At 39.8% G+C, this 27,265-nt stretch overlaps 1 protein-coding gene across 1 annotated transcript in view; it reads right to left on the reverse strand.

Moving 5' to 3' along the window:
- cdh13 (cadherin 13, H-cadherin (heart)) overlaps positions 1–27,265 on the reverse strand; it is a 614,670-nt gene that overhangs the window by 11,130 nt on the left and 576,275 nt on the right. The window contains exons 13-14 of the mRNA XM_047353799.1: positions 21,839–22,072; positions 13,831–14,046 (exon numbers count right to left, since the gene is read on the reverse strand). Of these exons, the coding sequence (XP_047209755.1) occupies positions 13,831–14,046; positions 21,839–22,072 (450 nt within the window). The remainder of the gene's footprint in view (positions 1–13,830; positions 14,047–21,838; positions 22,073–27,265) is intronic.

Raw genomic sequence — 27,265 nt, forward strand, 5'->3', positions numbered from 1 at the left:
AATATGCTAATTTTTTGAGAAGGACCTGTATTAAACACAGAAACTCAAACTATTGATCACATAAGAAGACGAATTGCCTCCATCCTGCATTAACTTATTTTTCCTGTTTAGATACACCTGAACAGCAACAAGCAGCTGGAGAAGTTTCTACATATTGGGTTGGATCCCTTGCGTCCTTCTTTTCACCTACATTTCTTTCATTAGGGCCATCAGACACAACTCTGCTGCCAAAGACATCTGCACTCCCCTGCAGAACATAAATTACAGGATTCAGCTTGACTTCATGACCAGAATACGGCTGCTATCTTTGTGGTTTTTCAACACAGTTTTATTAGATTGTTATTCTTTCTATTTCTGGTTGTTTGCTTTCTTTGATTTTTTTGCCTCTTGTTTTTCTTTTCTACCTTTTAATATAATTTAAATGACTGTTTAAAAGCAAATAGTGAAGCCGAATCATTATTCACTGAGTCAATGATCACCGCACAAACCAAAATGAACATACAGGTTACCTATACAGGTCCTTCTCAAAATATTAGCATATTGTGATAAAGTTCATTATTTTCCATAATGTCATGATGAAAATTTAACATTCACATATTTACATATTTTAGATTCATTGCACACTAACTGAAATATTTCAGGTCTTTTATTGTCTTAATACGGATGATTTTGGCATACAGCTCATGAAAACCCAAAATTCCTATCTCACAAAATTAGCATATCATTAAAAGGGTCTCTAAACGAGTTATGAACCTAATCATCTGAATCAACGAGTTAACTCTAAACACCTGCAAAAGATTCCTGAGGCCTTTAAAACTCCCAGCCTGGTTCATCACTCAAAACCCCAATCATGGGTAAGACTGCCGACCTGACTGCTGTCCAGAAGGCCACTATTGACACCCTCAAGCAAGAGGGTAAGACACAGAAAGACATTTCTGAACGAATAGGCTGTTCCCAGAGTGCTGTATCAAGGCACCTCAGAGGGAAGTCTGTGGGAAGGAAAAAGTGTGGCAGAAAACGCTGCACAACGAGAAGAGGTGACCGGACCCTGAGGAAGATTGTGGAGAAGGGCCGATTCCAGACCTTGGGGGACCTGCGGAAGCAGTGGACTGAGTCTGGAGTAGAAACATCCAGAGCCACCGTGCACAGGCGTGTGCAGGAAATGGGCTACAGGTGCCGCATTCCCCAGGTCAAGCCACTTTTGAACCAGAAACAGCAGCAGAAGCGCCTGACCTGGGCTACAGAGAAGCAGCACTGGACTGTTGCTCAGTGGTCCAAAGTACTTTTTTCGGATGAAAGCAAATTCTGCATGTCATTCGGAAATCAAGGTGCCAGAGTCTGGAGGAAGACTGGGGAGAAGGAAATGCCAAAATGCCAGAAGTCCAGTGTCAAGTACCCACAGTCAGTGATGGTCTGGGGTGCCGTGTCAGCTGCTGGTGTTGGTCCACTGTGTTTTATCAAGGGCAGGGTCAATGCAGCTAGCTATCAGGAGATTTTGGAGCACTTCATGCTTCCATCTGCTGAAAAGCTTTATGGAGATGAAGATTTCATTTTTCAGCACGACCTGGCACCTGCTCACAGTGCCAAAACCACTGGTAAATGGTTTACTGACCATGGTATCACTGTGCTCAGTTGGCCTGCCAACTCTCCTGACCTGAACCCCATAGAGAATCTGTGGGATATTGTGAAGAGAACGTTGAGAGACTCAAGACCCAACACTCTGGATGAGCTAAAGGCCGCTATCGAAGCATCCTCAGCAGTGCCACAGGCTGATTGCCTCCATGCCACGCCGCATTGAAGCAGTCATTTCTGCAAAAGGATTCCCGACCAAGTATTGAGTGCATAACTGTACATGATTATTTGAAGGTTGACGTTTTTTGTATTAAAAACACTTTTCTTTTATTGGTCGGATGAAATATGCTAATTTTGTGAGATAGGAATTTTGGGTTTTCATGAGCTGTATGCCAAAATCATCCGTATTAAGACAATAAAAGACCTGAAATATTTCAGTTAGTGTGCAATGAATCTAAAATATATGAATGTTAAATTTTCATCATTACATTATGGATAATAATGAACTTTATCACAATATGCTAATATTTTGAGAATGACCTGTATTTACTCAAGTTATCCTACAGGGGTTGGACAATGAAACTGAAACACCTGGTTTTAGACCACAATAATTTATTAGTATGGTGTAGGGCCTCTTTTTGCGGCCAATACAGCATCAATTCATCTTGGGAATGACATATACAAGTCCTGCACAGTGGTCAGAGGGATTTTAAGCCATTCTTCTTGCAGGATAGTGGCCAGGTCACTACGTGATACTGGTGGAAGAAAACGTTTCCTGACTCGCTCCTCCAAAACACCCCAAAGTGGCTCAATAATATTTAGATCTGGTGACTGTGCAGGCCATGGGAGATGTTCAACTTCACTTTCATGTTCATCAAACCAATCTTTCACCAGTCTTGCTGTGTGTATTGGTGCATTGTCATCCTGATACACGGCACCTCCTTCAGGATACAATGTTTGAACCATTGGATGCACATGGTCCTCAAGAATGGTTCGGTAGTCCTTGGCAGTGACGCGCCCATCTAGCACAAGTATTGGGCCAAGGGAATGCCATGATATGGCAGCCCAAACCATCACTGATCCCCCCCCATGCTTCACCACTCTGGGCATGCAACAGTCTGGGTGGTACGCTTCTTTGGGGCTTATCCACACCGTAACTCTCCCGGATGTGGGGAAAACAGTAAAGGTGGACTCATCAGAGAACAATACATGTTTCACATTGTCCACAGCCCAAGATTTGTGCTCCTTGCACCATTGAAACCAACGTTTGGCATTGGCATGAGTGACCAAAGGTTTGGCTATAGCAGGTCGGCCGTGTATATTTACCCTGTGGAGCTCCTGACGGACAGTTCTGGTGGAAACAGGAGAGTTGAGGTGCACATTTAATTCTGCTGTGATTTGGGCAGCCGTGGTTTTATGTTTTTTGGATACAATCCGGGTTAGCACCCGAACATCCCTTTCAGACAGCTTCCTCTTGCGTCCACAGTTAATCCTGTTGGATGTGGTTCGTCCTTCTTGGTGGTATGCTGACATTATCCTGGATACCGTGGCTCTTGATACATCACAAAGATTTACTGTCTTGGTCACAGATGCGCCAGCAAGATGTGCACTAACAATTTGTCCTCTTTTAAACTCTGGTATGTCACCCATAATGTTGTGTGCATTTCAATATTTTGAGCAAAACTGTGCTCTTACCCTGCTAATTGAACCTTCACACTCTGCTCTTACTGGTGCAATGTGCAATCAATGAAGACTGGCTACCAGGCTGGTCCAATTTAGCCATGAAACCTCCCACACTAAAATGACAGGTGTTTCACTTTCATTGTCCAACCTCTGTATATCTTATGTCTTAAATAAAATACAAACTTTGTTTGATGATCTGAAACATCTAACAATAAAAAAAACAAAAAAAAAAACATCTTTATGGGGAAATACATTTCCAGCACTATATTTGCTGAAATGTGCATAACTGAAGGCAAAATATTTCTGATCAGAACCTAGCCCCGCATAAAGCTGTTGCAGAACTGAAGAGCTCCTTCAGAGATCCTAGGTGCACAAAAGAGCACAATCCCAGGTCCTTCCTCCCAGCAGCTGTTTTAACCATCACTGCTCCTAACAAACTCAATAGGTTTGTTAGGAGCAGTGCTGTTATTTGCACTGTTTTTCCATTTCTTTTAAAAAATCTGTTGTTTTTCTGTGCACAAACATATGTACAGATTTTGTAAATAGTTGCACATTTCTTTGAATCAATTTTTAACTGTACATGATTTTCCTTATCTTGTACATTCTCCCTTAGTGTACAGTGTTTTATTCCTATTTTCATTTGAGTTTATCTGCATGACTCCGTTTCCCTTTCACATTGCTGCTGGTAGACCTGAATAAAGATAATTTCTTCTTCTAAAGTTCCTAATTCTTTTGGTGCCTTGATGATTCTACTTTTAGGAGAAACATCTTTTGAAGCTTAGATATAAACACATCTGGGATTAATGTTAACATGAGCTGATCAGGCTTTTGCATACTTCTAAAATTTGATTCCTGGCAATTTCATGTTTGGGAGTAAAAAGTTCTTCCATGAAATAAACTGTGAAACAGATGTGACACCAATGTAGCAACAAGCCACTTATGTTGCATTAGTAAAACAAGTAGCTAAAGCATCAGGCAACATCTTTATATAAATGAAGAATTTATAAAGCCTTGAAGCATGAATTTCCACCTAGCAAAGGCAAAATGTATTATTATAGATGTTAAATGTTGAACTAATGCAATAATAAAACATCCACAAGGTAATGAATTTAGTTGCAGAAAAAACATCCATCAGTGACACTGTTAATTAATCTCATTAACTAAACATGAATAGTAGCAATGTTTCAGATCCATGGGTTTAGCATTTTATTCCAGAGGGATCTCGTCACATCTCTCTTCAAAGATGAAAACACCTTCACAGGAAGCAGAAACACGACTTCCATCATGCACATCATTCTGGCTTAAGGTCTCTACAGTGAAAGCTCTAAAGAAGTCATATTTTTACAGGAGTAAAGAAGCCCTGAAACCTTCTCCCTCTCTCTAACTGGAAAAGGATTAGCGCAGAGCTGGAGAAGGAAAATGAAAGTGGCTGTCAGAGCAAAGCAAAGGATCAGGAGGAATGTTAGCATCTGAAATCCTCGGAGGATGGAGGTAAATTTAAGGCATCTGAATTAGGTTTAACGGTAAATGCTTTGTTTTCTCTCCACCCTCCATCTACTTTACTCTTCTGTCTGAAAATACAAAATACACAAATAAATACTGTCCTTATTGCTTTAATTGTGCAAAATCTGAAGCTGAACACTAATCCTGAGAAGTGAAGCTTTGGACTTGCATTTCGAACCTGAATATTTAGTAAAACTTAATAAGAAATATGAATTTGTTCACCGTATATTGAAGTCCAGTTGTATGTGAAGCTTGTAAACAGCAGCATTGGTTTATCTTCAGCTATAACAGTGCCATTTAAATGGGAACACTGGGAACACATTGTCCATGTCAGTCAACTAAGAGCTTCAGCCCCATGTCAGCAGCATCACTAGCTGAAGATTCTGCAGAAACTGTAGGAAACATCCATACTGTGTGTACAATGATAGGGAGCAGTGTGGTCTTCTGCACTGATTTTCTAACCATCAGCTTTTTCACTTTTGAAACTGACTTGTTTGTACACATCTTATGGAAGCACCTACAGTGCTGTTAAAAAGTATGTACACCCTTTCACATTTTTCTTTTATTTTTGCATTTTTGTCAAACAACAATTTTTCAGATCATTTAAGTTTGATACAACTTCCACAACTGTCCACTTTGGACTCATCAATACAGAGAATATTTTCTCAAAGGTGTTGGGGATCATCAAGCTATTTTTTAATAAATGTGTCTTTGTGGTCATCAGTGGATTTGACCTTTGAATTCTCTCCATGAACTTGAATATTGACTGAGACAGCAAGGCCTGCAGAGCTTTAGATGTTGTTCTAGGTTCTACTGCGACCTCCTGGATGAATTGTTGATTAGCTCTTGGAGTAATGTAGGTAGCTACTCTCTCCTAGGAAGGGTTCCCACTGTTCCATATTTCCTCCATGTGTCGATAATGGTTCTCCTTGTGGTTCTCTGGAGTCCGAAGGTCTCAGAAATGGCTTTATAACCCTTTCCAGAATGATAGATGTCAGGGACGTTGTTTCTCATCTGTTCTTAAATTTGTTTTAGCTCAAGTCACGATGTTCTGCTTTCTGAGATCCTTTGGATACTTCATGTTGTCAGATACATTCTATTTAAGTGACTTTGATTCTACAGGTCAGGCAGTAATCAGGCTTGGGTGTGGCTAGTGCAATTAAAGTCAGCTTTCCAATAACTGTAATTTATTAGTTAAAGAATGTGATTACTTTTTTACAGGTTTATGGGTTGGTGTTGATAGCTGATTGAAGTTAAAGCTACAGCAGGGAGTTCTGAGAAAACCTGGACTTAGCCTGAAAATTTGAATTTGACTCCGTCCTCAGGTCCTCAGAGATGGTGGTTCCTAGGAACCTGAAGTGGTCCACAGCCGACACGTTGTTGTTGAGGATGGTGAGGAGGATATATGGGGGTGGTGTTCTCTGAAAGTCCACCACCATTTCCACAGTCTTGAGTGGGTTGAGTTCCAGGTAGTTCTGACAACACCAGTGTACCAGCCGGTCCACCTCCTGTCTGTATGCAGACTCATCACCGTCCTGGATCAGTCCAATGACAGTGGTGTCATCGTCTCACCTGCTTAGCTTGTTCCCTGCTGTGCTTACAGCCCTCCCTCCTCAACTCCTCCCTCCACAGCGGAGCCGGCCATGAATGTACAGTTTGCTTTTCATCATCGGTCTTCTTCAGTTTACCTGTCTTTGTTTTCTGAGCAGGTGCCACTCAAGAAATTGGCAACTTTCCTGTAACGTTCGGTTGTTTCCCCAGCATTAGCAAGTCTGCAGCACACCAGCAATATTGAGCTTGAACGATGGTATGCGCTGTGGAGGGGAGGGGTGTGAGTGTGATTAACACTGCTAAGACACTCCTCCTGGCTCTGATTGGTTGTTTCTGACAGTGAGTGGTATACTTCCCTGTTCTGCAAATTGCAGTAATGCCATTGGGAAGAGCCAGAGGAGCTTATTTTTTCCACACAGTATCTGTCTCACATTTTACTGTCAGGACATAATGACACTTTTAACAAATATATAAATAATACATTTTAACAAAAGTTGCCTACCGCAGCTTTAACAGAAGAAATCCTCATTAAAAATATTTTAGTATTTTCTTTGTCTGATTATAGAATTTGTTTGATGACCTGAAACATTTAAATGTGTCAAAAATAAATAAAATCTAAAGCAGAAACTGCACATCCCTGTAGATAAAACATCTTGTTTGCCTCTCTGGTGAACATCCCACACTGGACACAGCTTAGGTGTGTTGATATTCCCCCCAAATGGACAGCATTATTCCCACATCTATTGCAGTCTTAGAAAATGTGTTGTACATTTTGAGTCTGAGGGATGTTTGTGAGCATCAATGGCACAATAATCTCAAAAGAATGTCTCCGTCACGGTGGGATTTAGGGAAGGACCAACGTGCAGCCAAGAGCTGGACAGCAGCATGTTAAAAGAAAGCTTCTTCTTTATTCCAAGGTCTTTTACAAAACGTAGCAAAAACGTAGCATAGTCGAAATCCTTAATGTTTCCAAAAAACAAAGCAAGACGTAGCAAAATCACTGCAGGTGTACAAAGGTGCCTAAGCCAAAAACTCACAAGAAGTCACTCTGCAGGGGCGAAGCATAAACAAAACCTAGACGTGGAAGGGAACGGGGTAGTAAAGGACGGGACCAGCGAGGAACAAACGAAACCAGAGAGCTTATGAACAGAGGGAAGTGGAGTATGGACCAATGAGAATGAGAGGTAGGAAATCAGGGGAGATGAAATTCAGGTGTGGACCAGGTAGTAAAGAACTGAGGGAATGTGAATAGTTGCTAAGGTGAGAAGGCTAGAAACAAAACGAAACACGAGAGCTAAACCATAACATAAATCCAGAGGGGAAACATGTCAACAAAACAATACTCTAAATAAGAACTGAAAACAACAAGAATCAAGGAACCAGGACAAAGCTAAATAACCAGAGAAACATAAGAACCAAGAATAATGATTAGCTAAAGTAAACAGAGAAACTAGAGGGAACAAAAGAACACCATAACCTGAGATCTAACTAAAGAAACCCTAAGTACAAAAAGTAAACAGAACTAAACTAACACTGACTGAACCAAACAGGAAAATGAGGCAGAAGATGTGAGGACTTAATAAATACAAAACAAGATGTAAAAAATAACTAAAGCTGGCCTAACCAGAAGAAGAACTAGAATATAAGGAACTATAATAGAAATAACAGAAGGGAAACCTAGACGAGGAGGAACAGAGAAAATAAACTAGTAACCAAGAAAAGTGAACACAATACCAAACCATAAAGAAACACAGGAGATGCTAAATGAAAACTAAACTAGAGAATACAAGGAAGACAAGGGAACAAAAACAATAACAAATATAATAATCATAATCATAAGAAGACCATAATAAGTAATAGAAAAGGAACCACTAAAGGAACTAGGAGCGAGGGGAGAGAAAACAACAAACACTAGGAGGCAGGAAATAAACAAACAACCATGACTACAAAACCAAACTAAAGTCAAAACCACAACAAAGTTCAAAATGTTGCACCTCAACAGTCTCACAATGGAGAGGATCATAAGCTGACCCCTGTGAAGCTTAAGAATTATCTGCCAATTCTGCGAGAGCTAACAAAGGTCCCTGGAGCATCAGCAGATACAGTACATGTTTGCACTCTGCACACACAGACACACAATGTCATTTTTATTTCTTTTTTATTCTACAGGTTACATACATTATTTAAGGCTTTCTAAAGCAATCCCAGGGGAACATCGTGTTGGCTTGGAGGTAGGACAGAGAACCAGCAGAAGAAGAGCACCTGTTTCTGGCAGAGCTGCTTAGAGAAGAGCTGCTGAGGGAGTCAGTGGACCAGGTGTGGAGGTTTTGAATGAAAAGTGTGACCCACTGACGTTGGTGATAGCAACGATATAGTTCCACAGCTCCTATTTGTGTGGGTTTCACAAGATGCACAAATAACTCAGCTCAATTAAGTTGGAGCAGTTTTTGTCATGCTGTCTTTTTCTATTGACTGTATTTATGAAATATATTTTAGAGAAACTGTATGCTCCCCCCCAAAACTCTGCTCCTTGCCAAGGATCAAACTGACATTTTCTCAATTGTGTCCACCTGCACATTTTCTTACTTTTTTGTCTTTGCCAATTCACAACATGTCGTCTCAAAGGACTTTACAAAGTCAATTCAATCGAATTATACAGATTTCAAGTCAGGTTCATATATTTCAATTAATCCTATCAAACAGTCAGATTTAGTTTATTATTCAAATTGGTTAAAAGTTTTTCTATCTAAGGAAACCCAGCAGATTGCATCCAGTCAATGACTTGCAGCATTCACTCCTCCTGGATGAGCATGTAGAGACAGTGGACAGTCACTGGCGTTGACTTTGCAGCAATCCCTCATTTCCTAGAGGGAACTATAGATGGAATTATTTCAAATTCGTTTTCTTATTCAGCAGAGCTGAGCACAGTGATGTTTGAGGATGCTTTTCCATCATAAGAAGAAGAAAAAGATAGTAAATAGTAATAAAATGAAAGCATTATTGTTCAACAGGAATTACTGGCTCTGTGATGAAACTAATCACTTAAATATGTATCATCTCAATTTAAATATATGACTGCTGTAAGGTAAAAATGAAAAGTTCAAACCCAGCAGCCTGTAGCCCTCATAAGGCTTCTTTTTTCTTTATGTATTTGTTGTACTATAATATTAATTTTTTGTTTATTTTCTTTTTATAGATCTAATATAGAGTCAGAAACTTCTAATCTGAATACCATAACATCACTGGATTCTATAATACAAACAGGTTATAACTGGGCTTTCTTGAAGAGACACGGCTTAGATAACAACAACACAGGAGGTCATGCTTAATTTGTAATAAAAGGCTGTTGGACTGCTTGGGGCCCCTTTCTGGCCTGGGGGCAACAAGAGAGAGTAAATTCTCAAAAGACATGTTGAAAATTATGCCACATCATGAATTTAAAGTTATAACAAAGACTATTAAATAAATCCTGTTGCTTGTGTCTGAGCTGGGAAAACTTTTTATGCACACCCAAACTGTGTGTGTGTGCTCAAACACACACACACGTAGTGTATTCCTATTCTTACATGGACCTTGTATTGACTTCCATTCATTGCTATAGTCCCTAACCCTTACTATTAACTCACATAACCAATATTCCCTTTGTGGACCAGGCAAAATGTCCACACAGTGTTGGTTGGTGTTCCATCAGGGAGTGATCCACACAAGGTCAGACATACATGCGCCCACGTGCTGACACACGGCTTAAGGTCATACAAATACAAGTTACTATTACATCAATGGGGCCTGCCTACTTTGATGCTGAATCCAGTCTTGATTTGATGAAGTTAATCTCATATTTAAGAATTTCCTTCATACATCCCGCTTTCAGTGGAATTGGGTGCAGCTGCACGTGCCTTGTAGACCAGCCTGTCCCCGCCCCTAAATACATATGCAAATTAGTATAAAAACCCGGAAGGCACCCACCACGTGGTATGCACTGTTGCTATGCTATAACTATAGCATATGAGGGAGTTTTGTAGTGAATTACAACAAAGTAACAACTTCTTGAATGACATGAGCGACTCAAACCTGACTGAAAATAAAACGTTTGTCGGCTCAAACCCATTTAGTTCTACAATGTTTGCATCAAATCTAAACGCCACCGTCTGGCTACTGCATTGAGCTCAATTATAGCTCAATGCTGATCATTACAATAACGTGAATATGCTTCCTATATTTCTATTAGAAAGACTGTCACCATGCACACTATGTGACGTACTTTAAATCTTTAAAACCATTCAGGACATCACATAAAAAATGACCTAGAAGCAGCCTTGGAGCAAATGTTTACTTTGATAGATCGGGATTCATCTATTTGATTTTTTTAAACGTTTGAGTTTTAGTTAGTTCTATCACTATGGAATACAGAAACAAACTATTTTTGTATTGTTTATCTTAGTGTAACTGTACATAGGTTTATAAAGAGAAGGGACATAGACTCAAACTAGAAGACATGACCTACAATACTGCTCAAGCTCCACACACATAACATAGCGAGCAAATACAAAACCATGGAGTTCAATCTTCACACCTTTGTTGTGTCGTTTCTTTAACCAATCCTTTCCCTCTGGCTCTTTTCATTTTTCTTTGCCTCATCTCTCTGCTGCAGGGTCAAAGTTCAGCTAGGTGATAAGGGAACTGAAAGAGAATCCTCTCTTACTCTCTGTCTGACTATCTGACTATACACTGCACTGATCTGTCCCCTCTATCTGTCCCCCGGCAGAGGTCTCTGAGATGAGCCTGAGCAGGACTCATCTCTCTTGGTGCCTGCTGTGTGTGTGTGTGTGTGTGTGTGTGTGTGTGTGTGTGTGTGTGTGTGTGTCTCTCCACCGGGAATGTTATGGTTACTGCTAGGAAATTGAGGTTTCTCCAATGCGGACACAGGACATCTCCGCACACACACACACACACACACACACACACACACACACACACACACACACACATCCGTGTTTTACTATCTTTATGAGGACTTTTCGGTTACTTCCATTGACTTCCATTCATTTTCCTTGATTTGTAGTGTCTAACCCTAACCCTAACAATAACTCAATTCATACCCTAGTCCTAAACCTAACCCATGTCCCAAGAACGGAATTTGAAAAAGTGAGGACCAGGAAAATGTCCTCACTTTGTCAAAATGTCCTCACTTTGCGATAAAAATACAAAAAATGGTTCTCACTCAGCAGCAAGTACAAGAAAACACACACACACACACACACACACACACAGTGTTTTTCCTGATGTTCTGTAATCTTAAGCTTCCAATTCTGTCAACACCTGAGTTTGAATGAACGGATGCATGCATGCTGCAGGAAGGTGAAGTTGGTATTGGGTAACAAACACTTCTTTGGAATGAATGCTGTTCATGTGCAGAGCAACAAAAATCTGCAGAGATAATTCGCCTAAAGTCGTCTTGGCATGTCTGCCAGTTATAATAGAAACCACAAATAACAACATGTTTCTGAGAAGAAGTGCATGAGAAGCTCACCGACTGCTCCAGCTGGGACCATCCCTAGATTTATAACTTGAACTTTTCCGAGATGTCTCCTCAAATGCTGACATTGATTCATCTCACGCTCAGAGAAACTGTCACTAATGATCCAACAGGCTGCAGAGTAATTATGCAATTGCTCCCTTTGCTTTGTCAGATCCATTTGAATCTTTGCATTCATTGAAACATGACTTTTCACAGAACAGATTACCTAAAGAAAACCGAGTTTAAAGTAGATTTTTCCTATATGTACAGAAGCCTTTTGGATGAAGGTGAGAATAAGTGGACCGATGGAGATACTTATTAATAACAATAGGAAGATGAGTTGATGGGTCCAACTGATACTAGAAGCTTTGATTCACAGGAGCAAAATAAATATGAGAAGCATAGAATCTGCCTACAAATGAAGAACTGTTGAGTGTGGATGTTTCCTTCATAGAGAAAAATCAAATGAGCAAATATTACAGGGAAAACAATGTAAAGGAGCTGAGACCAGACATGCTGGTGGAAGCAATCAAAGAGAAAATGAGAAAAAGACATTAGATCAACAGAACAATGAAAAACTAATAGAGAAACATGGCTGAAATTTGTCAGATGGTTTCAAGTCAATAAAATTCAGTGTGACACCAATTAGTTGATCAAAGACGTAATAATTATAACTACATCATCTTTTAAGGCTGAAGTGAAATATGTTTTTGGGTATTATCCATCCCATTTTTCCTCACTGTCTTCACTTCTCCATTCACTGTCACCATTCCTCCTGCTGTACACCGCCTCTGGCATCAACTACACAGAACATGTCTAGACGAGGGAAAAGAAACTGGGGGTCTTAAAGTTGAAAGATGAATTTTCCTCTCACCAAACAGTCCGTGTTGTGGATGGAGGAGGATGAATTATTCATGCTATTGCTTGGCCCAAATGAGATATTTGGAGTAAGTACAAGGTTGACTTCTTAAGGTGTGCCTTGGATATTGTATAAAAAGCAGAAATACACAAGGAATAGTTTTTGTCTAAATCCACAGAAGTACTGAATGCCAACAGCTAAACGTCATTAATGTGTTTAGTGGAAATGATGGTTTTGCTTCTGACTGACTCTACAGTTTCCATCGTGTGTTTTTCTAACATATTTAGACATTTGGATATTTCGCATCAAGTAATATCAGTACAAATTCAGTTCATATTAATAACAAAAAATAAAGAAAAGACATTTTAAAAATTATCTCAGTAAAATACAATAAAAAAGCTATTTATGGGGAGGCATTTATTAGGACACCCCCACATTTATTCCCACTTAAAATGGCCAACATCCCACACAGGTGTATCACATCAGGTCCACATGATGAGTACATTTTTACTTAGTATTTTGAAGGAGGTTTGTCTTGTTTCAGGCTCAGACATTTAGTTTGGTGCTCTTCACAGTTGAAGTGAAAGTGAACATCATGGTGAGATACTAAGATCTGCCTGAGGCCTTCAAAAAAAAAACTGTAGAAGCTTATGATGTTTTTAAGGATTAAAAGAGATCTAGTTTGCCAGTGGAGGATATTCAAAATAACTGCTAACATGTCCAGTTGTCCAAGCAAGTTACCCTGAACGCAGATGACAAGATGCTAATAGAAGTTTCCAAAAACCCTAAAATGCAGGACCTCCAGCCCCTTCATGGTACTATTGATATAAAATTGCATCTCTGTTCAAATGAAAAGAGACTGAACAGATTTAACTTTTATGGGAGATGTATATTGTTCAATGAGTAAACATTATTGGACATATTGGACATCAATATGTGAAAATTTCTTTTGAAACAACTGATTATTTATTGGAGTGTTGTAATTTATCACATGACCGCATCTCAATATTCTGCACTACAAAAGATTTGGCAATAATCAACAATAACCAAGTCCCATAATCCAAACCTCAACAGCAGGAGAATCTGAAATCACTTATAGATTCAGTTTACTGTAGCTGGGTGGGTGTGATTTTATGGTACTTACAGAGTAGGACAAGCAGGAGTGTTGCAAGCAGCACAAGGCTAGTGCGGTGGGAGTGGGCGGAGCTGCAGTATCTCTTGGTCTTTGTACAGATGCACACCTGAACTTTGACCTCTGTGCTGTTGGACAAAGGGGGCACTCCTGAGTCAGTGATGAGCAATGGGAGCTGGTAATTGGCTTTCTTCAGACTGTGCAGAAGCAAGATCTGGGAGTGTGTGGCTGCAGAAAACAGAAGAAAGAAGAATTAGTTCTTTAGATGTTGATTACCTGCTTGTGATGGACTCATTGTGTGTGTGTGTGTGTGTGTGTGTCTGTGTGTGTGTGTCTGTGTGTGCCTACCAGGTTAGAATTTCCTTAAGACTCGAGAGACAAAAACTGGTGGCAGTTAAGTTGCATAAGATGGTTACATGCTGTTGCATCATGCTTTAAACGACTTCACAAATGTGACAGAAAACACTGGAGCCAGTTAACTTCATGCTATAATAAAACAAAATAAACAAGCTGCACAGTCTTTCTTTTGGCCGGGTATTTACAAGCAAAGTGGGGGTTACTTTCAAGATTTCATTAAATTAGGAAAAAAACATCATCCAGCAGTGAAAGTAAAACAACTCAGCAACATTAGAAGGTTTTTTTGGGAAATTATTTTCTGAAATTGGATTTGAGGGTTTTGATGAGATTTAATTGAAACCCTAAACTATGCAGAACAAAACAACTGGGACAGTGACAGTAGGGACTCACAGATGTCCTCTGGTAAAATCAAATGGATCGTACTTTAAACAAGAACACCAGGCTGTCTTCATCAGTTTAAATACAGGTCCTTCTCAAAATATTAGCATATTGTGATAAAGTTCATTATTTTCCATAATGTCATGATGAAAATTTAACATTCATATATTTTAGATTCATTGCACACTAACTGAAATATTTCAGGTCTTTTATTGTCTTAATACGGATGATTTTGGCATACAGCTCATGAAAACCCAACATTCCTATCTCAGAAAATTAGCATATCATTAAAAGGGTCTCTAAACGAGCTATGAACCTAATCATCTGAATCAACGAGTTAACTCTAAACACCTGCAAAAGATTCCTGAGGCCTTTAAAACTCCCAGCCTGGTTCATCACTCAAAACCCCAATCATGGTTAAGACTGCCGACCTGACTGCTGTCCAGAAGGCCACTATTTTTGGAGCACTTCATGCTTCCATCTGCTGAAAAGCTTTATGGAGATGAAGATTTCATTTTTCAGCACGACCTGGCACCTGCTCACAGTGCCAAAACCACTGGTAAATGGTTTACTGACCATGGTATCACTGTGCTCAATTGGCCTGCCAACTCTCCTGACCTGAACCCCATAGAGAATCTGTGGGATATTGTGAAGAGAACGTTGAGAGACTCAAGACCCAACACTCTGGATGAGCTAAAGGCCGCTATCGAAGCATCCTGGGCCTCCATAAGACCTCAGCAGTGCCACAGGCTGATTGCCTCCATGCCACGCCGCATGGAAGCAGTCATTTCTGCAAAAGGATTCCAGACCAAGTATTGAGTGCATAACTGTACATGATTATTTGAAGGTTGATGTTTTTTGTATTAAAAATACTTTTCTTTTATTGGTCGGATGAAATATGCTAATTTTGTGAGATAGGAATTTTGGGTTTTCATGAGCTGTATGCCAAAATCATCCATATTAAGACAATAAAAGACCTGAAATATTTCAGTTAGTGTGCAATGAATCTAAAATATATGAATGTTAAATTTTCATCATGACATTATGGAAAATAATGAACTTTATCACAATATGCTAATATTTTGAGAAGGACCTGTACTGCACCAGTTAAATGCTAAGCCCAAATTAACAGTAGATGTTCCATTACAAGTCTTATGCTTTTTGGCATAAATGCAACAGGTCTGATGGGCAGTATTTAGTGGGAGATCTTCTTCCATTTAGGGCTTTAATGATTTTGGAAATGATACAACATTAAAATCAACCTAGAAACAATTATGAACTTTAAGATGTGGGAACTGTCAGATCTATTGCACAGAGATCAGAAAGATTTTTTTAGTTTAGTGTTTTTTTTACAAATCTGCAAACACAAACTAGAAATATAACTTCCAATCAGGACAGTGCAGAAGTGGCTAAACCCTGCTACACCACAGTAGACCATGAAGACAACAAGATACAGTGGTGGAACACCTGAGGCACACAAATACACCAGTTAGATGAAACATCCTGATCAGCTGCCTAATAGTGTGTTCGCCCCCCTTTTTCTGCCAAAAGAGCTCCGACCCATTCTTATGTAGTCCATCAGATCCCTGAAGGTGTACTCTGAATACCTGGCACCAAGATGTTAGCAGCTTATCCTTAAAGTCTTGGAAACAGTAAGGTGGGGTCTCCATGGATCTGGTGTTTGCCCTGCATGTCCCACTGATGATCTGTTACCTTTCTCTCAGAACCAGCATTAACTTGATCAGCTATCTGAGCTACAGTAGTTCGTCTGTCGGACCAAAGAGACCAGCCTTCATTCCACAGGTGCATCAGTGGGCCTTGGTCGTGACCCTTTTTCAAATAGACCAGGGTCCCTTCCCTGGACAACTTTTAATAGATGTTGACCACTATAGACTGAGAAGACCCTGGGCTACAGTGGTCATAGTTCTTGTGCTTGTTTCCCTTTTTGTAACTTACTTTAATTATTTATTTCTGTTCAGCCAGACAGATGCTGGGCGACAGTTTGGTGAACTTACAGACATTTTTGTGCTCACTGGTGAGAATAAAAAAATGACTTTCATTTTGAGCTAAATTGGTTCTAAAGGTCATGTCTTATTCCTGTGCCTGAGATGGTACAATTCATTTAGTTAATGTCTGTCAAAACAAAAGATATGAAACATCAACATAATTACTAGAGTAATTTATTTGAAAATAAAGAGTTAATTTCATTTATATTTACATGGTGTTGGATTAACATGCTTGAAAGTGCTGCTGCACCAAATGCTGAAAATAAAAGACAAACAGAACAGTAGTTTTAGTGATCCAAACCCTGTTAAAATAAAACACAGCACCAATTAACAATTCAGGGGGAAAGGAGGTTCACATTTTAACATGTGGGGTAGGAAGCTAGAATCAAACCAGCAACTTTCTGAATGGGGGAGTCTGGTTATGTTCAGATGATTTTATGCAAATCTGTTTGTCTGCCAGCAGGATTACACAAATACTAACTAATACTAAACTAGCTACTAAATAAATAAATAACTAATACCTAAATGTATACATGTGAGTCATTTTTGTAAATGTTTTAAAATCATTTAGTGTTTCTGCAGATGCAATCTAAACTGTGAGCCTGAAATGGATTAATTTTCGAAGTGAAATACATTTAGTTCAGTTTAAAATAATTGGCTCCTTCTCTTGGTTCTAGTGGGAAATGGTCTCTTGGCAGTTCTGATGTAAACAGTGTGAACTTTATGCATAAACTGTAAACACACAAATTATGCACATCTTGTTCATGACTTCATCATTGCGACACAGTTGATTTCAAGTCTGAAAGTCAAATCAGTCAGGACAGGGGGCGGCTAAGCCAATCAAGCTTTTAATGAATGATATTAGTGAAATATAGTTACTGTGTCTCAGGAAACTCAAAAAGAGGACTCCATTTTACTGCAGAGGCCAAACCACCGGCTTTCATGGATCTACACAAAACCAAGGAAACACGCCACTGAGATGAGCAACATGGAGTCCATATCACTGAGACCGGGCTCTTTTTCTGCAGTCATGGCTAAAACCTAAGGCCTCTGTCACTAAAACACACATATACACTACTTTCACTCATGTAAGGCTGATGTCATTTCTTTGTTTTATTTCCACTTCTCTCAATGCATTGTTTTTCTTGTCATCCTCATTATGCAATTTGTATGAGCATTTGTACTAAAGCATGTTTGCTTTGTAATCTGTCTGGACTCATATAACGTAAACTGCGGTCTGATGAGTTGAAGCAGGAATGTTTTTTTTGCAAAACTCTCATCTTCTGTGTTCAATTGTTTTCAGATTTGCTCTCCCTGAGGGAATTTCTGGAAATCTCTGTCTAAAAGGGCTCTTGCTGGGAAGTAAAGTAGCTTAGTGACAGGAAAGAGAAAGAAAAGGGTTCTAGAGATGGTTATTGTTGAAGAACATATACAGTTAAAACCAGATGTTGAATAGACTGAATAAGTCTGGTGTCTTTCATCTTCCTCTTCACAATACTCCGCAGATTCTTTATAGGGTTCAAGTCAGGTGAGTTTGCCGGTTGAGCAAGAACAGTAACACCATGTTCAATGGACTCTATGTTCTGTTACACTTTTCCGGACACGGATGCTCTGTTGCTTCGGGTGACGTCACTTCCTGTTTTCGCTATTGTGAATTGTTTGGTGTGTGAAGGCTCTCGTTTGATCTGATTTCTCTCTACTGTGATATCTCTTACTTGTTCTAATACATAAGCACGTTAAAACACTTACTTTCTGTTGCTGCACTTAACGTTTGGGGACTCTCTGTGTCCTACACAATATTTAAAGTAGTGGTAAGGGGTCGCTAACTTAGCTTTAGCTTTAGCTCCACCATGGCTACCCGTTCTGCTGTTTCTCTCTCTGAGTCTCCTCCTCTCTCCTCTGTGTCAGATGTTCAGTTACTCCTCTGCCTCCTTTAGTGATAATGGTACATGTAATAAATGTAGCAATTTTGTAGCTTTGGAGGCGAGAGTGTCGGAATTGTAGGCCCCGCTCCACGCTGTTGAAAAACCAGCAGATAGCCGAGGGCCCTCAGCCAGCGCGGAGCCATCGAGGGTAGCTCCCCGTAGCAGACCATCAGCAGAGCCCGCACAACCAGGGCATCGGGCCGGCTGGGTGACGGTACGTAGAAAGCATAGTCCTAGATCCCAGCCCACAGGTCACCACCAACCCGTCTGCGTTTCTAACAGATTTTCCCCGCTCAGCGACACACCCGCTGAGAAGCCAACTCTGGTAATTGGCAGCTCCATAGTCAGAAACGTGGCACTAGAGACACCAGCGACCATAGTCAAATGTCTGCCAGGGGCCAGAACGGGCGACATCAAATCATACCTGAAACTGCTGGCTAAGGATCAGCGTAAATACAGTAAGATTGTTATTCATGCTGGCGGTAATGACACCCGGTTACGTCAATCGGAGGTCACCAAAGTTAGTGTTGCTTCGGTTTGTAAGTTTGCCAAAATAATGTCGGACTCCGTCATTTTCTCTGGTCCCCTCCCTGATCTGACCAGTGACGACATGTTTAGCCGCAGGCTGTCATTCAACCGCTGACTGTCTAGGTGGTGTCCAGAAAACAATGTGGGTTACATTGATAACTGGCAAACATTTTGGGGAAAACCTGGTCTGATCCGGAGAGACGGCATCCATCCCACTTTGGATGGAGCAGCTCTTCTTTCTATGAATCTGACTGAATTTATTAGTTCTCCAAAACTCTGACAACCCAGGGTTCAGACCAGGAAGCAGGGTCGTAGTTTAATACTCCTCTCTGCAGCTTCTGTACTGCTACCCACCCATTACCCTATTAAGACAGTGTCTCGCCCACGGCCAAAATTAAATAGATTAAAAAATAATCTAAAAGGAGGAAATCAGGAAAATCTCATAAAAATAAACACAACTCAGACTTAAAAGAAAAATAAAACAATTAAATGTGGCTTACTGAACATAAGATCTCTCTCTTCAAAGACATTGTTAGTTAGTGACCTGATTTGTGACAATCAGATTGATTTACTTTGCCTCACAGAAACCTGGCTGCAGCTAGAGGATTATGTTACTATAAATGAGTCAACTCCTACTAATTATTTAAATTTTCACATTCCTCGAAATACTGGGTGAGGAGGAGGAGTAGCAACCATCTTTCAGTCGGATTTATTGACTAGTCCCAGACCAATCAAAAGCTACAACTCTTTTGAATATTTAATCCTTAGTTTTCCTCATCCAAATTGCAAAGCACTAAAACCTCTTCTGTTTGTTGTTTTGTACCGTCCACCAGGCCCTTACTCTCAATTTTTAGATCAGTTTTCAGACCTTTTATCTGATATAGTGTTAAATACAGATAAAGTTATTATAGTGGAGGATTTTAACATTCATGTTGACAGTGAAAGTGATAGCCTAAATATAGCGTTTAATGCTATCTTAGACTCAATTGGCTTTGCTCAAAACATTAACAAACTTACCCACCTTTGTCTTCATTCTCTGGACCTTGTGCTGACATATGGCATTGAGTGTAAAGACAGAACAATATTTTCTCATTCTCATAATTTTGTATCTGTCCCAAATGATTCTCTTGTTGATAGTGTTACTTCATCAGTTTTCAGACCTTTTATCTTTTTTCTCTCTTTTCTCTTCCTAGAAGCTACACCTGGCCTGACTCTGTGTCTACCTGTGACACCTTTCTGGAGAGGGTAATCGTCCGAGCTTCTGCTGGCAACAACTTAATGCTCGCTCTCTACCGATGATCCACATGGCCCTGTATTTCAGTGTTTAAACCTTTCTCTCTCCTAGACATGGCTACTGACTGAGCTTCTACTGTAACTAACTCTATGTGCTCTCTTTCAGACTCTAACCTTGAAAACTGGCTCAGAGTTTATCTGTTCTTTCTTTCTAGATGAAACGACTAAAGGAGCTACATCCATTAACATTTACTTTTCCTTTCCATAGAAAGTACTCCTAGATCAGTGCTTCTTTGTTCTCTTTGTGTCTCTGCTCTGTTCTCTCAAACCTCCAGTCGGTCGTGGCAGATGGCCGCTCACACTGAGCCTGGTTCTGGTTCTGCTGGAGGTTTCTTCCTGTTAAAAGGGAGTTTTTCCTCTCCACTGTCGCTACATGCATGCTCAGTATGAGGGATTGCTGCAAAGTCAACGCCAGTGACTGTCCACTGTCTCTACATGCTCATCCAGGAGGAGTGAATGCTGCAAGTCATTGACTGGATGCAATCTGCTGGGTTTCCTTAGATAGAAAAACTTTTTATCCAATTTGAATAATAAACTAAATCTGACTGTTTGATAGGATTAATTGAAATATATGAACCTGACTTGAAATCTGTATAATTCAATTGAATTGACTTTGTAAAGTCCTTTGAGACGACATGTTGTGAATTGGCAAAGACAATTTGAATAAATAACTGAATCTGACTGAACTGTTTAATGATTACGATTAATTGGAATGTTTGAACCTGACTGTTGTGAAGTGACTTGAGACGACATGTGTTGTGAATTGGTGCTATAGAAATAAACTGAATTGAATTGAATTGAATAAACGACTCGTAACCTTCGTTCTCCCTTTCAGTCATTGAATCAGATCAAACTTTTCCTATTTTAGGCCAGTTACAATAACCAAAAATAATTTCTTTGTTAATTACCAGGATATTTAGATAAATACTTTTTATCACTTTCTTTAAACCCCAAGTTCACATTCAGTGAGAATACTATGCCTTTAAATAGAATAAAATATTTATCATCCCTCAGTTGTGAATATTGAAGCAACACCTCAAGACATCAGCCAGGGTGTCTAAATGGACAATGTCCTGCAGTACACCATCAGGTTAGCTACAAAGTGGCTTTAGGATAACAAAGTCCATGATTTGGAGCAGCCTTCCCCATCCTTGATCTCAGTACCGGAGAAATTGTGTGTGCAGAGCTGAAAAGGTGTTTGGACAAGGTGGTCCAAAGACCTGCACCATTTACGTTCTGTCAGGAGAAATGGGCAAAAATTACAGCAAACTATTATGAGAAGCTTCTGGACGGAAACTACTGCCAACTTCTCACTTTGACGAAAGTTTAAAACATTGTAAAAACCTGACTTAATGTCAGAGAGTAAGAAAAAAAGGTCACACATTTTTTTATCTAGTAGATAAATATCTGGTTTCTACTGGACATACTGTGGTAATATTTGTTTTTGATGTGTTGACCTTTTTTCTTATAAACCGACGGTGTTTATTTTGTCATTTTAGAACATTAAAACCTGCTTTAATGATTAATACTCACAGTTGAGTCTGGTGACCTTCCATGTTTTATCGAGGCCCGGTTGTTTCCCCAGTTCTATCTTAAATGGTGCCGTATTTGGTGGCAGGTCCTTGTCCCAACCTCCAACGATGGCTACATTTATATCATGGGCATCTTCACACACCTGTGCTACTGACGGCACCACAAACGGAGCATTGTCATTGTAGTCTTCCAGATGAATGATCAGCGTACCCGTTCCTGTGGCTGGAGGGGCACCTGAATAAAAACAGAGTAAAGACCAGAGTGTTCATTGATTTACCTGCCAAGATGTGCTGCTCTGCTGTGGGCCAAGATGCCCTTTAAATGGGGAGCGTTTGAAAAGGAATGAAAGCCAGAGATGTGAAAGGAGTGATGATGCAATGTGGCTGCAGTAAACCATAAAGCACCCATGATGAGTGTGCAATAAAATGTTCTGAATGGTTTTATTGAAATTTAACACCAGAGATAACAACAGAGAATTAAAGTGTTGTTGCCATTGTGAGATGACAAATAACAACCGATAGTACTATTCTAAATAGCATAATGACCCTTCTTCAGTGTTTGGATGAGATGATGCATTAGTGAGGGATGGTTGGTTAAAATACAGCTTGGCTTTCCTCTGTTATGGCTCTCTGTGCTACTGTGGTTAGAGGTTAATAAAAAACACACACACACACACCACATTTGGTAACAGCTCCAGGGGTTGGGTAGCAATTAACTTTTCAAGACATGATCTGTAATTGGAAAATGTATATTGATTATTTTGTGAACTAACAACTTAAATTGCTGTACCTAAAATTAGAATGACCTTTAATAGATTATTGTGTTTTTGTGTCCTAAAAGCGTTCGGCATACAAACATTCACTGTAAATGACTTAAAACCAGTTAAAATAACTGCTGAAACGTTTGGAGATGAAGTGATGAAGATATCAAGTAAAACTGAAAATACATTAAGTGATACTTTCTAATTCCAGTTCTTTATTCACACAAATCCACCTAAATAGCAACAGGAGGCTGTTGAATCTCTGTGGCAGCATAAGTCTGTTACTGTGTTTTAGATGTATAGGTAAACCTTAAAGGTTCCCCCATATAAAGGTAAGTCCACAAGATATCATTTTTTGGTGTAATCACAGTAATTCAATTTCATACACACACTCATGAAGGCACCTACCTATACACAATGACAGATTATGTCTTTCCTGTCAGTGCAGGTCAGCATCAAAGCATGATACATATTATCATGTTGAAAATGATGGTGACATCAGTAAGCATATTCCCAGCTCCCAGCTAAAGGCCACATATTATCAGATTATAGAACCATAACACATAAATATTGAAAGTTTGAAATAAAGAAATCATATTTTATAGCAGATAAGTGATTGTAAAAGCTCTGTCAGTGTGGTCAGGCCTGCACTGGTCTAATGTTTAGAATGAGGTAGAATGAATTCAGCTCTGCAGGCTTTTGGGAAGGATAGCGACCTGCTAGCTCCAGAAGCCATCCCTCAGCCATGGCCAGGGTGGGTGGGGACCTGGTGCAGACAATTTGAACTGTATGGCTTTGTCCACCTGGCTCATGGGTTATGACAAAGTGTTTACAAATATTTATTCTAAAGAATAAGAGCAAAAGACTAAAACCAGCCTGTTGAATGTAAATAAATGTTAAATTAGGCAAAGCAAAACACAATCAAATCTGACCCTGGATGACAAGCATGACAATGAGGGGGGAGGGAGAGATAAGCCCATCCCTCGCCTGCTGCACATCACCCAGGACTTTATATTCTTTTACATTTTGTGTGAGAACTTGAACTTGGGGAGGAGGAAGGTAAGGTGGCTGTAGAACCAGAGAGAATTGGCTTTTGCTAAAGTAATTCACCTGTTCTTCCCCTCCATTTCTCCTGACTTTTTGTCCAAACTCGCTATGGCCTGTCCTGCTATTATTTGTTAAAGTCAACTGAGCAACACGGAGAGTGTTTCCTTTTCTTCCTGTTATTGGCTGCTATAGGCTGTTTGCTTAAGCTACAATAACAGGAAAATAGCAGACTAAAATAGTTTAAGTAAAACCAAACTTTTGTCACCTCAAATTGCTTAAAAACAGGAAATGAGTACCATCTTTGGATGATGTCATGTTGTATGGATCCACAATTTCTGATGGACTACTCTACATAGTACATGATTGTTTTCTTTATAATTTTTTAAGGAATATGTCAAATGAATGTGTCAACACTTTTTGGCAGCTAAAAAAAAATAGAGCGAGTGCTTTTTCTGCAAAGATCATCTATGCAGCGAATGTGGGAGAGCTCTGTTTACAGGTGAGGAGGAAAATTTCACCTCACCCAACAGATGGTCTCTTTGTTAGAAATACTTTTAGCCTCAGGACTGTTTAACAGATGGATTTAAGAGAAGAAGCCACCAAAACCAGAGAGAAAATGACATCACTGTTCATTCCAGAGTTACAACCAAAAATGCAAGCGTAGAACTTTATAAACTCTGATTAAAGTTGGAGACTTTATCACAACTTTTGTCTTGGATAGACAGTTTAGTTTCATTTTATTTATTTATATAGCGCCAATTCACAACCCACGTTGTTTCAAGGCATTTCACAAAAGTCAGGTACATACATTGCAATTAATCCTAATCATTGAACAGTGCAGTCAGAGTTAGTTTATTATTCAAATTGGATAAAAAGTTTTTCTATCTAAGGAAACCCTGCAGATTGCATCCAGTCAGTGACTTGCAGCATTCACTCCTCCTGGATGAGCATGTAGAGACAGTGGACAGTCACTGGCGTTGACTTTGCAGCAATCCCTCAGTGAGTCCTCCATTGATAAAAACAAAATTAAATGTCATCACTCTTTTACAACTTTTAGTTGAATTCATGGCTGCACTGTAGTTGCCTTTTCTCTTTAATGTTTTTTACATTTCAGACATGATAATAAATATAGCTACTATGTGAGCTACAGGTCAAGGTAGTAAAAACAATTCTATATCCCCATTAATGACATAAAGTGGAAACAGCAAATAAATCATCTTGAGCAAAACAGAGGACCAAACAATATTGGAGAAATGATGGCAGTCTGCCCTACCAGAACCAGTTTACTGTCCTTAAAGCTGTTTGTGCTTAGCACAAAAGTATGGAATACTGCTGAGAAATCAAATCTACTGCTGCGACTGTTAAGCAGACAATCATCATGATCTGTTTGCCAAGCTACAAACTTTAATTTCATTCTCAGCTGTAAAAACTATCAGCAGATTGTAATGGTGAAAGATAAGAGGGAATCAAATGTAATGGTAAAGAGTTTGTCATTTCTGCAGTTTAATAGTCGTGAAATGACTACGAGCTCTGCGTGCACTTGCTTTTCTGCACGCTCTCAAGGAATGACACAAAACAGCAAACGCTCCTTATATACTGTAGATAAATAAAGCTATGACAATATCAGCAGCAGATCAGGAGTGAAAAGGAATGACTAGAAAAAGCAAACGGAAAATGTGTTCAAAAGCAAATCAAAGACAGAAGTTCTCTCAGGCTGCACCCTAGATAATCCATTATCTCTGGAGATGTGAGACCAAGAGAGTGAGGATAGAAGTTGGATCCCCATCAGTGAAAAAATGCAAATTTCAACCCATTTGCAGTATGCAGAGTGTCTCTGTGCTTGGCTAACTTTAAATGAAGCTGTTTGTCTTGCTAAATGAATACTCCCCTCACCAATCACTCTATTTGGCCGAACCTCCTGTCTCCCCCTCCTCCGTATCTCCATTGCATCATGACCGTGTCATCATCCGCCTGTCTCTGCATCAATGAGGCTTGTCTGCTGGCCTCTACTTCACACCACTTTGTCATCACAGCTCTGGTTAAACCACACTGAGTTTCTGGAGGGATCATAGACTTTATGGCTACAATGTGTTCACTCACCTTCTGAATGTCAGACAAAAAAGCACATAAAAAGTAAAGTTTGTTATTCAAAAAGAAATTTGCTTCTCTTTCAAGTATTCTCCACAGCCTACCATACATGGCGCAGACTTTACGTCTTGGGGAAGCTTCAGTCGTTCAGTGTTTACAAAAAGATGCTGGAGATCTTCTAAAGGTCTGTTGTGGAGACTCTCATCTCAACTGTCATTATATATTGGGGTAGCTGCATCAGAGCCAAGGACTTAATAAATCTAAACAAGCTAATAAAGAAGGCTGGTTCTCTTCTGATGACTCTTCTGGAACCTCTGGAGATGACTGTACTTCATAAAATGACGAACATTACGGACAACACTAATCCTCTTCATCACACCTTCATACAACAACAGAGAGTCTTCAGCCAGAGGCTTCTTCAGATCCACTGTAATACAAATCTTTTCAGGAGATTGGGCCTCATCCTGGAGAATGTGAGAGCTGAATGCAGTTCTGGACCACAGTAAACTTGTCAGCGGGTCGGGCCATCAGCATCTACAACAACTCTTAAGAAACATGGATTTGAGTCATAACCTTTAATTTCCCTTTGGAAATAATACATAATTTTTAAAGTTGAGCCTAACTGAATTGAAATAAGAAGTAAAAATAATTACTGTTTAATTTTAAAGAGTCGTTATGTGGAGAGGTTATGTACCATTAATATATTACTTATGAAGAATAACACCAGAAGCTAAAGGTCGCATCTAGTCACCGCTATATAAAACTTTCTCTAAATGTATCCAGGTCCTTTAAATCCTTTATTCATAAAACTTTGGCATCTTCTGGGTTGCTCTTCAGTTTTATGAATATTTAACAGTTTGTTGTCCATGCTGTTGGGCCCCCAGCCATGGTTACAACATTAACGGCCAGTAAGAAGTTTTCTGGAACTTTCATAAGAAATCGCATTAACCTACTTCCAGCACAGCCAGGGATAACAGCGGACTTCCCGTGACGTCACTGTCCGAATAAAAACCCCGCTTTTGCAACAAACTGACCTCTTCCATGCAGGTCCCCAGAGGGACTGGACGGAGGGACACAGCGCACTAATGTCTCTTTGCTGGCAAACAGACATAACTCTCCAAACTCGATCCAAGAATGTCATACGATCACGCGATCATATGCACTAAGTTAAGTAGGAATGAATTGCTGTTTGTGTATCTGGTATTCATTTATGAACGGGGTAATTAAGGTACAAGCGTTGCTTGACTTTTCTCTCTGAGGTCTGCAGAAGCAAACTGTGTTCCAGAGAGTTCCCGGCAGAGACCCTGTTTCTACGACGCCGAGTGGAGCAGTTTTCCCGGACTGAAGGAAGGACAACGGGACCGCATCACCATGGTAACAGCTGTACCGTGCATTTTGGCCAGCCGACAGAATGAGCCGCCCCACCCCACAGCTACGGAGGTTAGTTGCAATTAACCCTTTGTTCACTGTCGATGCTTTCCTCAACTTCGTTGCCCTGGACAACGTTTCCTCAGCACGGTTCACGTAAGACG

Source organism: Girardinichthys multiradiatus, chromosome 2 (genome assembly GCF_021462225.1).
Source record: "Girardinichthys multiradiatus isolate DD_20200921_A chromosome 2, DD_fGirMul_XY1, whole genome shotgun sequence".
In the NCBI taxonomy this organism is placed as follows: Eukaryota; Metazoa; Chordata; class Actinopteri; order Cyprinodontiformes; family Goodeidae; genus Girardinichthys; species Girardinichthys multiradiatus.